The sequence below is a fragment of the Mytilus edulis genome, chromosome 1, assembly GCF_963676685.1.
Source record: "Mytilus edulis chromosome 1, xbMytEdul2.2, whole genome shotgun sequence".
Classification (NCBI taxonomy): Eukaryota; Metazoa; Mollusca; class Bivalvia; order Mytilida; family Mytilidae; genus Mytilus; species Mytilus edulis.
In genome coordinates, this window is record NC_092344.1 from 67,418,456 (window position 1) to 67,433,653 (window position 15,198).

The following is a 15,198-nucleotide window of genomic DNA, read 5'->3' on the forward strand; positions in this document are numbered from 1 at the left end:
GTTCACTTTAACGAAAATCTTCTTCTCTGAATCTGAATGGCCCAATTTTAACCAAACTTGGCCACAATTATCACTAGGGTATTTAGTTTAAAACATGTGTCCGATCGATGACCACGCCTACCAAACAACATGGCGGACATGGCTAAACATAGAACATAGGGATAAAATGCAGTTTTGGCTTATATCTATGAAACTAAAGCATTTAGAGTAAATCTGACAGGTGTCAAAAATGTTTATTGGATTTAGATTTATCTGCCCTGACATTTTCAGACGAATCCGACAACCCCTTATTAGGTTGCTGCCCCTGAGTTTGTAATTTTACGGACATTTTGTAGTTTTTGTTATCATTATAATATCTAATATTTAATACTATTAATTATGATTTTAACCTTATTTTACATGATTTTAAGCATCAGTAAATGCAGGTGAGCGACACAGGCTCTTTAGAGCCTCTATAGTTGAATTATGTAGTCATGAGATGACAGTATTTATTGTCTATGTATGTTATAAACTGCTAGATATAAACACAACTGGTGATAGTTTTCAAAAGGAAAATGCCTGTATAAGTACATGTACTTCCGTAATATTATGTTAATAAGGAGCATGCATACAATTCTTGTAATGCATTCGCGTGCATTATGGTCAATAAGACGACCCATGTATCTAGGTACCTGCGAACGCTATTATGCGTTATATTATCATATATGCATGATTTTTACTCATATATATTTCTCAAGAAGTTTGAACATTTTGACAAAGAAATGTTGTATGCTCTTTGATTGGGTGGTTGTCGCTTTGACATATTCCCCATTTCCATTCTCAATTTCATTAAAACAAATATGCTCTTGACATTTTATTGGTTATATCAATATACCGTAAAGCGGGTTATTTTCGCGGGTGTAACAATTCACGATTTTCATTGAATAAGGTATACATGCGAATTATTTTGGAAGTTATTATTTTGGCGGATTCATAACTTTTATCATACCTTTGCATGATCTCTTGCGGAATTTAATTTGGAGATTTTATTCTATCCGCGAAAATTTACACCCCGCAAAAAAACCCGGTATACGGTATATGAAGCGATAAAGAACTGCATTTTGCATTCGATGACGTCAGCGTATGTAGATATATGCGCAGCAATACTTGTTTAATGAACAGCTGCGCCATGAGCGCATGATACGTCCGTCATCTTGTGTGTGAACTTTTATGCAATTATCATAAATTATAGTTTCATACATATGGGGTGACATGTGAGAGCCCCCTCTTTATAAAAATAAAAATCAACAACTCTAAAATAAAGTTTGAATCATCACCAAAAAGTATACAGATCTTTACATGAATATACCTAAGAATTGTATAAAGTTGTAAGCAATAATCATAAATTGTTTTTGAGATACGGCGCAACATGTGACCTCCCCCCCCCCCCACCCCCCATTTTTACCAAAAAACATAAAAATAAAATTTTGAATCAAAACCAAAAAGTATATAGATCTTTAGATCGATAAAACTAAGAAATATGTTAAGTTTTAAGCAATAATCATAAATGGCTTGGGAGATACGGTGCGACATGTGAAAAATTACACCCCTGTTTTAGTTACAAAGTCCCATAACTCAAACAGTTTTAATCTTATTGAAAAAGTATACAGATCTTTTTATTATCATAAAAAACAACTATGTTAAGTTTCATGAAATTTGGATGAGTCGTTCTCAAGTTACGATGCGACATGTTTACGTCGGACAGACAGATGGACAAACGGACAGACGGACATTTGTATACCATAATACGTCCAGTCAAAAGTTTGCATTTGACGGGCGTATAAAAACAAACACAGAACTGCCATAACATTACATTCAATATTTGAACCTGCATTCATTTTGTTGATATTTTGATACCTTGCCTAGCTAGATGCTTTTTGTAATAATATACATGTACTTGGGTTTTTTCTTGGTTCCGTGAAACTACTATAATTGCACAATGTTTACCGGTACCAAGTAGAATATAACGATCTTCTGATGAGACTTTCTTTGTAGTGTTGTTTATATCCTTCCAGATCACCTAGTTACATTTCAGGTTGTGAGTGCGATTTTTTGTTTTGAACAACTTTTATTTAATAGTCCAATTGAGTATGGAAATAGGAAATGTGTCAAAAAGAAAACAATCAGACCAAAGAACAAACAACAGCCGAAGGCCACTTATGGGTCTTCAATGCAGCGAGAAACTCCCGCACCCGGAGTCGTGTTTCAGTTGGCCCCTAAACAATACTGTATAGGGATTGTTTTACTTGAACATTTGTATTGTCCTATTTTCTTATATACTTATAGGTCGATTTTTTGTTGCCTTTTATATAGATACTCTAGGGGTAGCCCTTGATCTAAGTCGCAAAATTCTTTAATTAGTGTTCACTTTTATTTCAAATACAACAGATCTATCTGATAGGACAACTGAGTTGAAGTTGAAGATTGTTGTTTGCATCTACCGCAATGGAGGGGTGAGGGGTAAGCAATTCCGTTCGAATAGCGGGTTAATTGACAAGTTCATTGATGTGGAAAGTGTGTGTTCACAGTTTCAATATGCAAGTTATCTTATGTTGTTCCTCGTAAAGATAATGCTACAACTCTTTGAGTGGTCCATAGGTGGCCTGTTGCAAGGCAAAATTTCTGTCCCTATCCAATGTACCCTTATTTTCCAGTGGCAGTCCAAATTTCCCCGACCATCATCCCAGATGGCCTTTGTTGTGACAATATCTACCTATTGTATTTATTGTGAACTTGTTCTCCTTCTGAATATGCATGACATATTTGCCACTGGACATTAAGCAACCAAAAATCAATCAATAAATTGTAAAGATAAACATTAACATAACAGTACTATCGATGTGTCCCTGGTTCCTCTCTAAAAACTGGTCTAACACTAGGTTCACAACTAGTAAATTTCTGTGTATCAGCTTACTACTATTGGTCGGGATTAATTGTATTGTCGGACTATTGGTCTGTCGGATCAATGGGGCGTCGGACCAATGGGGTGTCGGACCAATGGGGTGTCGGACTAGCGGGGTGTCGGACCAATGGGGTGTCGGACTAGCGGGGTGTCGTACCAATGGGGTGTCGGACTAACGGGGTGTCGGAACATCGGGGCTGCCCCTTCATACCTGCCAACTCAACAGGAATTTTAACGCAAGAGTACCTTATGCTCCTCTTACATTTAATATCATAATTAGTTTTTAATCTAAGTCTATATTGTTTGGATGGAAATGTAAGCCCTTAAGTTAAATACCCTTTTAACTCATTTGAATGCCTGTGTTGAGGTGTTCAGTTTATATACGGTAACAAGAATATCAAAAGTCAAGGTCAACACCTCTCATGAGGGAAATCACCAATAAATCATTGGCAGGATGGTGGTTCTCATATGGATTACAACTAAAGCCAATACATGTATAGTCAAATAAGCTTTTACTTCCATATGAATGATGCTGGTGTTTTGGGATCAAACAAACATTTTATTTAGAACTTTATGATAAGTGAATAACAGCCAATTCCCTGGTGGTAACAACATTAGCCCACATAATGAAAGCAGTATTTCATTCCATAAGGATTATGCCATTCTATATTTATGTACATAAACAACAGCCTATTATTATTTTCTTATTACAAAAATTTAATGCCAAGCTGACATTTTCTCTTCACTTTGTAATTCAACTGAACAGTTAATTGCATTATAAATTTTCTTATGTAATTTCAAAATGCACCAAAAATATAGTTTCCAGACATTATGTAAGAGTTATGTTTGCATTTGGTGATAGTTTACTGATTAAATGGTATGTTTGCCAAGCAATGGAAGAAAGATGAATATTTCTCCTAAAGTGATATTCAAATAACAAAGCTTTGAAGAATTGGGATCAATAACGTTATGACACAACAAGTATTACAAAACAGATGTTTAATGGACAAAAAATTAAGGATAGCAATTAATTTGAATACTATACAATTCCATGGAATATAAAATGTGTCTATTTACATTTTTATGGGCTTTTTTAGGAAGAATTATATGAACTCAAGCCTAATGGAAATGGGTAATGTGTCAAAGAGATAGGGCAGGTTTTACTCATTGTTGAAGGGTGTACAGTCACATATAATTGTTTTAATCCACATCATTTGGAATCTAACTGATAGTTGTCACATCTCACATTTTATATTGATAGAATATCTTTATTTTTTGTTGTTGTAGTGAACACTTCCACACTCTGTAGTGAAGTGAGGAGTCAATACAATTGACAGTGAGGAGAGAGTACTTACTTCAGCTTTAAGGGTCTTCTCCCTACTACTGGATACAGCATCTTTATCCTTTCTATCATAGTGAATACTTCCTTCTTCCTGCAGAGTCATCAACCTATCCTCTAAACTCTGAACTTCTTTCTCTAATGCTGAGATTCTAGAATCCTAAAATAAGGCAACACAATTTTGTTTTGTTTTGTTTATTAATTTGAAGTTCTTCAACATATTGAAAGTATTGGAAAACATGAAGTAGATGTGAACATGTCTGACAAATATGAAAAAGGCTCACACATTGCTATACTCATCACTGTCAAGCTGTTGCTAGATAAGAAGTCATCTAAAAAAGAAGTTCTTAAGAAATGAGTGACTGCAATGTTTCTCGGACAATCTGACAAAAGGACAGACAAGGTGAATGTCATATAGGCCTTTAGTTTACATATCATTTTGAAGAAAATCTATATGGTGGCAGCTATTTTTTCATTACACTTTCAAGAGAAGTAGAGTGCAGAAAAATATTTTTGATGAGCCAAGAAATATAAAATAACTTATAGTCCTAATTGGACTACAAAGGACTACAAAATCATATGAAAAGAAGATCAATTGTGTTTGGCCTACAAGATTTTCCTCAATTTACTCATTTCTTCAAATCTAAGATGCTTTAAAATTTCTGACAATATTTCAAAACTGCTTCAGAAGAAGATGTTTCATGCAATAATTAAAATAATGCCTGGTATTCTTTCTGTAAATAAACAATATAAAAAGTACATGTAACAACTGGCTGAATGCCAAACTATATTTATTGAATCCATTATCATCTCATCTCTTTATCACAATAAACACTGCCAATTTCAATACCAAACTAAAATGTGAGTCTCAGAAGATCCAAAGATCTATCTTACACTTAAGAGAACAATTTACCATGTTTACTGGCAACGTTTCATGCCACACTTAATTAGGTTATAAAAATGGACACCAGATATCACAGGGAAATGATTTATACAATTCTAGGTAATTTCCTCAATTATTTTCTCATTAACAGGTATAGATTACCTTGGCTTCTAAGATAGCCTGCATAGTATGGGTACTGGAAGGTTGCTGTTTTAATTGAAGTTTACTGTGTTTCAATTCATCTGACAGTTTACTGTTTTCCTGTAAAACAAGTTATAGAAATAGTCATCATATACTATATTATACTATACATCTACTGGTAAAAAAATAAATAAAAGATAAGACATTAATTATTATCTTCTTTAACCCATTAACCCCCAATGACGCCTATATGCGTCATGGCGATAACCATTCTTTGATGGCCCGTATGACCCTCCATACCTTTTTTGAACTGCCCCACCTGAACTGTCATGATAGCAGGGACTTCAACCAAGCAGTTCATGGTCTATTAACTCTTCTCAGACGTCTGTTTATGAAAATATGGCACGTTGAAAGCCGTTTAAGAGTTCAAAATCGGAAAAACGTGAAAAGTAGCCAAAATCAGGTGGGGGTGGGCATCTTTTGATGGCCACTACTTAACTGGTAGTCATTGTAGGTATAAACTATTATGGTAAATGCATGCATAGGTGGTATAGGAACACAAACAGGTATAATATGGCCAATAGGAATCTAGTCTGTAAAATCTAGGTCACTGTTTTGTCAAAAATCCATAAAAACGGACATTTAGGCAGACCTCACTTGACGATAATAAATCGCCAGCAAGACACTTAAGTCCCATATACTCCCAGTTAGCATGCTTGGACTGCTGTAACTATAGGGTAATACTTGAATGACAAAGAAACACAGTCTGGTTAATGTTCACCTCTCAAGGTCGTTTTAAAATCGGAAAATAGACGGGAAATGACCATTTTTCAGTGGGGGTGGGTTCAAACCCACGAGAAAATCTTCCACCTCCTACCCCACCCCCCACCCATGCCATCCGCCCCCAAATTGCAATACATAGTTTAATAGATGAGCAGTAGTTACAGCATCAAGAGTCTGCTAATTTGCATATAATTTGCATATGATTGCAAATTTTCGGAAATGCCTGATTTTCCAGAAATCTCTTAGGGGCGAATGAGTTAAGCTTGTTTATCAAAAAAGCCTTATTTTTGAAGTTTGCATTGTTCTTATCTTAGAAGATTTTTTTTCTGATTTTTAAATTGTAAGGGTACATAGGGATGCTCAACATTTAATCTATATACTATGGCCTAAAGCTGCCAATAATCCTGTTAATAGCTCCTATGTTAGAACAACAACTACTCCATTTTCAAGTGTGATTATCAAATACTACATAAACAGATGCTTTACATTCAAATTGTTTGTACTTTGGTACAACTCTCTCTTCCAGTCAGTGGCGTCTTTGAAGCAAATGTTATTGAGAGAAGACTTTTTACTGTTTCCTATAATTATTTCATTGTCAGGTATTTATTGATGTTATTCTGGTATTTGATGTGATTTTTATGTCCAATTTATGGGCATTATGTTTTCTGGTCTGTGCGTCAGTCCATTCCTTCGTCTTTTCATTCGTTTGTCCGTTCATCCTGTTCAGCTTAAAGTTTTTGGTCAAGGTAGTTATTGATGAAGTTGAAGTCCAATCAACTTGAAACTTAGTAAACATGTTCCCTGTGATATGATCTTTCTAATTTTAATGCCAAATTAGGGATTTTATTCCATTTTCACGGTCCACTGAACATAGAAAATGATAATGCGGATGGGACATCTGTGTTCTTGGGACTCATTCTTGTTTTTGACAATTTTGTCATCAACAATTTAAAGACAAGTCTGACTAGACATTGCAATTGATATAAGCATTTATAAAGGGGCGTCATGCTTTATTCAGTTATGCAATAGGATATTACTTTTCACACTTAAGATTTTCATTCCCTTTCAAGTAATATTCTACAAAGAAAAGTAGATGTGCTAAAAAGGTTGATCAGTCTAATTGATATGACCAAACAAGAGGCTCCAAAGAGCATATGCATTTAATCATTCACATGAATTTGTTTGGTCGAAAAAATTATCATAAGAATCATGTGGTTTGAGTCTTCTATCATAAATCCTTTTAAGATTTCATAACATTGAGTCTTGTACAGTAGATTCACAAGAGGAAGTAAGTGCAAACTTGACCAAGCAGAATCAATGTTGGCCTCTCTGCACTTATTTTTGAAGGAGCAGTATTGATCGTTTATTTCAAACTGATCTAGTGATCTCCCAGAAGTTGATTTTTTTTTTTTCATATTGATATGCCAGTTATGTTGCTATGTCAACTTGGATCATCCATAGTTTGGAGAAAATGATAAATCCTTGAACTTGAGAGTTGGCAATTTTCATATTTTTTTTAATCAGCCCATTGAACCAATAACGTCTTATTCTATCCAAGAGTTATTCTCATCCTTAATTTGGTGTTGATAGGGCATATGTTTCAAGAGATCGCCATATATATCAAAACTTTTCCCTAGTTTTAGTTTATCATTTGCTGCTGTGATCTTGACTTTTAACCTTGTGACCTGTTTATCAACAGGTAATTTATTCACCAAATGGTGCATTATCAAAAGTAGCTTTTTTGAAGATGGTTGTTTATTTATGGCTCAAAAGATATTGTTTAAGAATTAAAATGTTCAGGACTACATTCCAATTTATATAAAAATACGAATTCACTGATTAAAACATTTCTCAAGATATTTTTATTACCACAATTCCTATGACATGTTTAAAAATTATTTAGTCTAATTTATCCTTTCCTCAATGATCTATGTAATCATGGAGATCATGAGTAAGCTGTGAGATTCTGATGAAACCATTACAGAAAAAAATCATGCATAATGCATCTTGTTGGAATTATGTGGGATATTTGTGCAAAATGGTTACTAAAATATCTTAGTAAGTAATTCAACAGATACAACAAAAGGATCATCATTGCTCAATCACTTTGAAAGCATATACATGTACACCAACCATATGTTTATTACTCAACAAAATATGCATGTAGAGTTCTTAAAATAGTTAATTCTAGTACTTAAAATTAAGACTGAGAGGTGTGGACTTGATATATAGATCTCTGTTTCATGAAACTTCAGATGCAATGACAGCATGTGGAAGAGCATTATAATTTCTAAAGAAAAACATCAAAAAGTGTGACATTAACAGACTTTGTAATTCTAAAGCACACGTAGTAGGTATTTGAAATAAACAATACATAATACTATATAGGTATAATGTGACATGATGACAGCAAGTGTTTGTTAAGGTCGACAAGAAAGTATTTTGTATCCTTCAGAATAGTGAAGGTGATGGCACTCACAGTTGTAAATTATGTCTTTCAGTTTAAGGGATACAAAATATTAATCATCACAAATTCTGTCCTTCTAGAATATTTTCAAGAAATTTGAATTTTAGCAGACTAAAAACAATTGTCATCATTTTAAAGAGCACTGTCAAGAGGATAACAGCAATACCTTTTATAGCTCACCATACATTTTTCATGACAGTCAATAACAAATTATGGATTTTGCTTAGCTAAAGATATTTTTGCTATTTAAATGACATGCCTGAAAATGAATAAAATAATATGATAGCTATGCATTATTCAAATATTGTTACATACATTGTATACAAGTCTGAGGGAAAGTATTACAAAACAGCATTTCAATCAGTAAGAAAGTTTAATTTAAATTTTCGCTTACAGAATTCTAAGATACAAAATTTAATCAAGTAGAGAAATAATCAATAACATTCTTTCCTTAATAAATAAATTAAATTTCAAAGTAGTACTGATAAATATTAGATCATGGCACTTTTATTTCAATATATTTTAAACCAGTTTATATTATTGAATTAGCATAAAATATCAGCAGACGCTCTGTGAATTTCAATACTTATAACATGGATAGGCAACTTAACTTTTTTTTTAAAGGAAATGCTAAATTAAGAGAACTTTATGTCATGTTTGAATTCAAATTCTTCTCTCTTCACTCTTGAATTATAAATGAACTTCCCATCAAATACCTGTAAGTTATATTTTGTGTACACTTCATGTTTTTGGTGTTAAAACAAGTAAATCTGTATGCTACTTTCACGGACAGACTGACTGACGGATGCAGGGGTATAATTACATTTTTTTTATTAAATTGGTTCACCTATTATAATCTTAATTCTGAAATTTCACCTCAAGCTCGTAGACTTTACCGCTGGACAAACAGACAGACAATAAATACCCCGTTGTGATAAATCAAATCACTACAAAATGTACCAATATGTGCTTTATGCTTGCAGGGTATAAAAAAGAGTGGCTACTATCTGTGGTCGGAACAATGCAAAGGATGGAAGGATGGACGTTTACTATAGGCTGCACATGAAATCCAATATTACGACAGACCTTATAACCAAGCAATGATGAATAGATCTTGTTAGCAGAAATAGCTTGTGTAAGCAGCTAAATTACATCAATGTCTGAGGACATTTCTACTTATGGTGAATGTGATAGAGGACCTAATTAGTTTAGTGTCTACAGTCTGTCTGTAATGAAGTATTGGCTAATATTGTTTTAACAATGTTTTAAAGGAAATAAAATACATTTGTGGTTTGAAATGCATCTCTATTGGTGTATTGTGAGATTGTTTGATGACGCAATTGCATTTTTTTCTTTCCTGCTTTAATGTTTCTAGTAATGTGTGTAGCTGAAGCTTGTAATGTTTAATAAAGAATACGGAGTAAAAACTATTATGCAATAGGATACATAAACGAACAGGAACAAGGTTTATTTTGGGACAGTGTCCAAATGAAATTATTGCTCATCTATCAGGTGGCAAACAAGAGTTACTGCACTTAAAACCAACACCTGAAAAATTGCCTTTCAAAAAGAAAACATATATATATATATATATTCTTTCCAACTGATATTGTTTTTATTCCATCTGGAGAAATGTATTTGGCCTCAAGTGTAAAAGCATTTTGACTTTGGCTGCCAACTTAGTTTTTTTCTTCAATAATCCTAATATATATAAGTGCATGTTTGTATGTATACAGACTGTTCTACAATTTCCTTATATAGAACACATCTTACTTATCATGTTTAATTCTTCACTCACCTCTTTTACTTTCGCCATTTCTAATTCATTCTGACTGATAGTATTTTGTAACTGTTTAATTTTCCGATCGTCCTCTAACTGTCTTGTCTGTAGATGTTCTACTTCCTGCTGATTATCCTCTATTTTTTGTACCGACAATCCTTTACTTTGTAACATTTCTAACAGTTTTTTCATACTCTCATCTCTAGCACTTAACGTTTGTTTTTGTGTTTCTATTCTAAGTTCCATTTCGTCAACTGTCTTTTTTAGGATAAGTATCTCTTTATTTTGTTTATCTTTCTCTCTCTGAAGAATTTCAATTTCCTGTTGCGAGATCTTAGAACTTGCCTGGACATCTTCGTAAGATTTGGTCTGGTTTTCTAATTCATGTAGATTATCACTTTGTTTCTGTAAAATATAAGGTAGATAAATTATAATTCATTGCATGATATACTTATTTTCTTTCAAGCCTTTTTGCTTATAAATGACAAACTTTTGGATTCCTGTCTGTATGGCAACAAATACATTTTTTTTAAATCAAAAATATATGACTATACCCCAATGGCACTATCACATGATCATATTTTGTGTTCAGTGAACTGCAAAATCTAGGTCAAATAATCTGCAAGACACACATAGTAGTAGGTATAATAATTTACTTAACTTGATCTTAAGGTAGATTTTTTCAAAGGCTTGTGATACTAATGTATGTAATAATAATTTAATATGGCAGCAATATAGATATCTATAACATATATAAAAACATTTTATATAAACATATTAACACTACATAAGTAAAATAACAAGTACCAAGTGCATGCAAAACACTTCAATTAATTCTTTTATATGAAAGTGTTTTGCATTGCCACCCAAGTACAAGAAAACAAATATTCTAATATTAGCAACAATTTCTCAAACATGATCAATCTTCAGCAAGTCAGATAAAATAGCAAACATATAGAGTTTATCAAACACTGTTGAAAGGTGTTACTATGTATATGAGGGGCAATTATGTTCAATAATTATACTATATATGTGTGGTAAATATTGTCTATGTATATGAGGGGCAATTATGTCCAATAATTATACAATATATATGTGTGGTAAATACTGTCAAACTATATTGCACAAAACTGTTATTTTCAATACTTTAATGATATTTTTGATGGTCATAATATAGATTCCAGTAAATAAGAGACCTAAAGCTTATAACTGATCCAATTTTCATACAATTTTCAAGATAACTGGAAGAGATCAAAGAAACTAAAAATAACAATATTGAAAGGACGAATGGACATTCATTTTTTTGTAAGTGTGGAAAACAAAACATCATTCTTTATACATAATTAATTTCATCATGGTTTATTTTCAGTGTAACTCAAGTGGTTATTTTTATCTAGATTGCAATTGACAAAGCATGCAATCTCCAAACCATTTCAGAACAAAAACAAAAGTGTGATGTATCTATAGGTTACATAACAGTGAGAAATAGATATCACTTGATATCAGCACTAGTTACCAATTGATTCTGATTCCTATACAGTGTTTGTTGTCACTGACCTAACTGCTGACTGCTAGTAGAAGATATCTCTACAACAAATAATTTTGTCAAAGTCCTTTGTTCTGACCATTGCAGGGATCCAATCACAAGCAGGAATAACACTTCCATGATACATGTTATTACAAGGCAGTACTACTTTTAGAAATATTTAATTATTTCAAAAAGGGTTATTCAAGCTTAATATCGTAAAAAAAAATTTGGGAAACTTAACTTTTTCAACATAAGTACATACATGTAGTTTTTCTTTTTTTAAAGAAAAATCTGTGTAACACTGTGGATAAGATTCTATCACATAATTTCAGATAAGTCAATTTAAAATTTATGGGAGACCCTTGACTGATAACTTTTAAACTTCCTATATCAAAAAGTCTGCATGTGGTGAAAGATAACTTGATTAGTAGTGATATACCATCTACCAGACAGCTACATGCTTTTTTCATAACAGAAATTTATACTTCAACTACACAAAATATAGCCAATGGAAGTGGTCATTCTTGTAGAGAATTTATTTCATTGATTCAACTTTCTCATCTCCAATTTACACCACACTTTAACTGCTAAAAGTTTTTTCATTTCTTTTGAATTGTGTTGTTTTTAAGTTTGTGATCCTGAAGATAGCTTTTTTACATGTTTTATATAAATAAAGTTTAAGAAGCAATCTTCTATATCTGATAAATGTGATAATAGTGCTTGTTTGATAGTGGATAGGTATCATCAGATGTTATTGTATTACAATGTATCTCTGGTATCATCATGTCAAAATTAACATCTAATCCAGAGGAAGCTGTATGCCATGTATTTTGAATGGGTTTGGCAAAACCTATTACCATATATGTGATTATATGATTCTCAGCAGAATAACAAAGTGTTGAAATATTTACTATTTGAACTGTACATGTATGCTTTAAAATTATATGAAGCCCATGCAGTTACTGTCTCCTTTAAGAGCCTATTTTCTTGTTTAAAATCTATGGGTTAGAAATGATATTTAGTAATGTTTTATTTTGGGTGAAATCATCCCCTGTTACAATGAACTAGCTGTCTTTTAAAGTGTCTATTTTGATAAGTTTAAATTTAAGATGGGTTTACTTAGTAACTTACATGTTGGTCGGTTTCACTTTTGAGGAAAGTTTAGCATTTTTTCAAGCATGAATTATTAAGTTAGAATAAAATGTCAACAATGGAATATTTTGGATATACATTTGTAAATGCTTAATTGGTGACCTTTACCAATTTTGATGGGATGAGTACAAGCAGCTGAACTTTTTAATATTTGGAAAATATATGAGAAAACAAATGTAACAGATGATTACAGGGCCAAATAATTTTGCTTTTCCATTTCAAATCTACATGTATTTGTATACACAAACTTCTCTTAAGCCAAGTATATATGAACACACTATTTCTTCAATAATTACTTGCACTTGAAAATCAATAATAATTACATGGTGGCAGATTCTCCTCCCTTCTCTGTTGTAAATACTTATTATCAATACAAATGATAATAATAAACATAAAGCTACAGTTCAATTCCTTATCATATTCAGCTGTCAATAATATTTCAGTAGAGGTATATATTTTCTGATATGATTTCATCTATTATTAATATTAGTATGTATTATTACATGTCATGATGTCAAAGATATTACCTGTATATCAGAATTTAGATTGGTATTCATTAACCTAATTTTAGAAAGAGTTATTTCCCCTTTTCACCATATAATTGGAAGTCACCCAGTACAAATTTCTTCATAAATCAACCAAATTCAAATTGTTTAGCTAGACTTTAATAATAAAAGTGTTTTTCTGAACAAGTCTAATAAGGTTTATATAAAAATATGAAGATGTGATATAATTGCCAAGTAGGACCAAATGACTTAGAAATTAACTCAATATGTCTTAGACCCCGTTAACACTTGCACAAAATTGAATCTATCTTTATTTGAATCGATCTAAAAAAGATCAGTTCGTGTTTACATTGCACAAGCAAGATCAATCGAGATCGATCTTATTTAATCCAGTACATTTACACTACAACATAAAAAGAACCGGTCTGATCTTATTTATACCTTGTATTTCATAATAGAAATAGAACTTATCTATTTAGAAGATAATCCCCAAACAGCGGAAACTATGTTTACTTTTCTTAAACAATCCATTGTTTTGAAACATGTGTGTTTTTGCCGCTGATCATGCACAGATTTATTTTCATATCTAAATATAACATTCACCTGAAAAAAGATCGATCACGATTGATCACGATCGATCTAAGCGTTCACACTAAAAGAAAGATCGATCTTTTTAAAACCACCTCTGGAGGTAGACTTTTTAGTCCGATTGAAGATCGATCTTTCCCGTTTACATTAGACCAAAGATCGATCTTAAAAGGATCGATCTTTTTTGCCAGAGTAAACGGGGTCTAAGACAATAATAAAGACCTTCAACATTTTAATCATATTAACATACCATTTTTTTAGAGAGTCAAGTTTTGAGCAGTACAAAAAATGTACTTTACATGTACAAATATACCAAACATCTATACTTATTGTTTTCAGTATTTTCATTAACCATGTTTACTACTGATAAAATGTAATTTTGTTTATTCGAAAATCTTGAATTCAAAAGTTTTGATCACCAGATCATTAAAAGTCAATCAAAAGAAATAGAATAACAAGTCTAAAATTGGGACAGTATTGACAAAGCTGTGTGACTCATAAATGCCAAGGAAAAAGATAATTTTAGCTAAAATGCTACAATAACCAATATTAAATTATGCAACTAAGTCAGCTGTTCCATGAGGAATTATATCTAAGATCACTGCATGCAGTTAATTGTCATATATGCATCATATTCATAAACTTTGCTGTTTATAGCACCAGTAAAGAGAAAACTATGGATATTAGGAACACATTTTTCAGTCCTTATATAAAGTGAAAATTATGACTGTGTACCACACAATAACAAGAAGATTTCTGAAAGCTAGAATCCCTGTACATGTACTACCAACATCTTTAAATCTCTTTAGACAGATACCTACATTGTTTATTCCCTGTATTTTTGGAACATGTCTTCAAAGAAATGGATAATACTTTTCAAGGTCTGACAATTTGTTTTATGAAGCAGCGATTTACAATTCTATTTTGATGCTTTAAATAAATGTAAAGATAGGATTTAGCCTCAACAAGGTTAGAGTGCTTTTTTTTGGCATCTAAAACATGCTAAAATGGGGATGCATATATATTGAAATGTTTCAAAAAGACTAAAGTTTAAACATATAATCAAATAGCATGTCTGTTCGTACAAGCA

General features: G+C 32.2%; 1 protein-coding gene across 5 annotated transcripts in view; it reads right to left on the reverse strand.

Annotated features, from left to right (window-relative positions):
* LOC139487784 (ERC protein 2-like) overlaps positions 1–15,198 on the reverse strand; it is a 54,155-nt gene that overhangs the window by 27,977 nt on the left and 10,980 nt on the right. For all 5 annotated transcript variants that reach the window (XM_071272902.1, XM_071272868.1, XM_071272886.1 and 2 more), the window contains exons 2-4: positions 10,353–10,739; positions 5,326–5,424; positions 4,297–4,440 (exon numbers count right to left, since the gene is read on the reverse strand). In XM_071272902.1, coding sequence (XP_071129003.1) covers positions 4,297–4,440; positions 5,326–5,424; positions 10,353–10,739 — 630 coding nt within the window. The remainder of the gene's footprint in view (positions 1–4,296; positions 4,441–5,325; positions 5,425–10,352; positions 10,740–15,198) is intronic.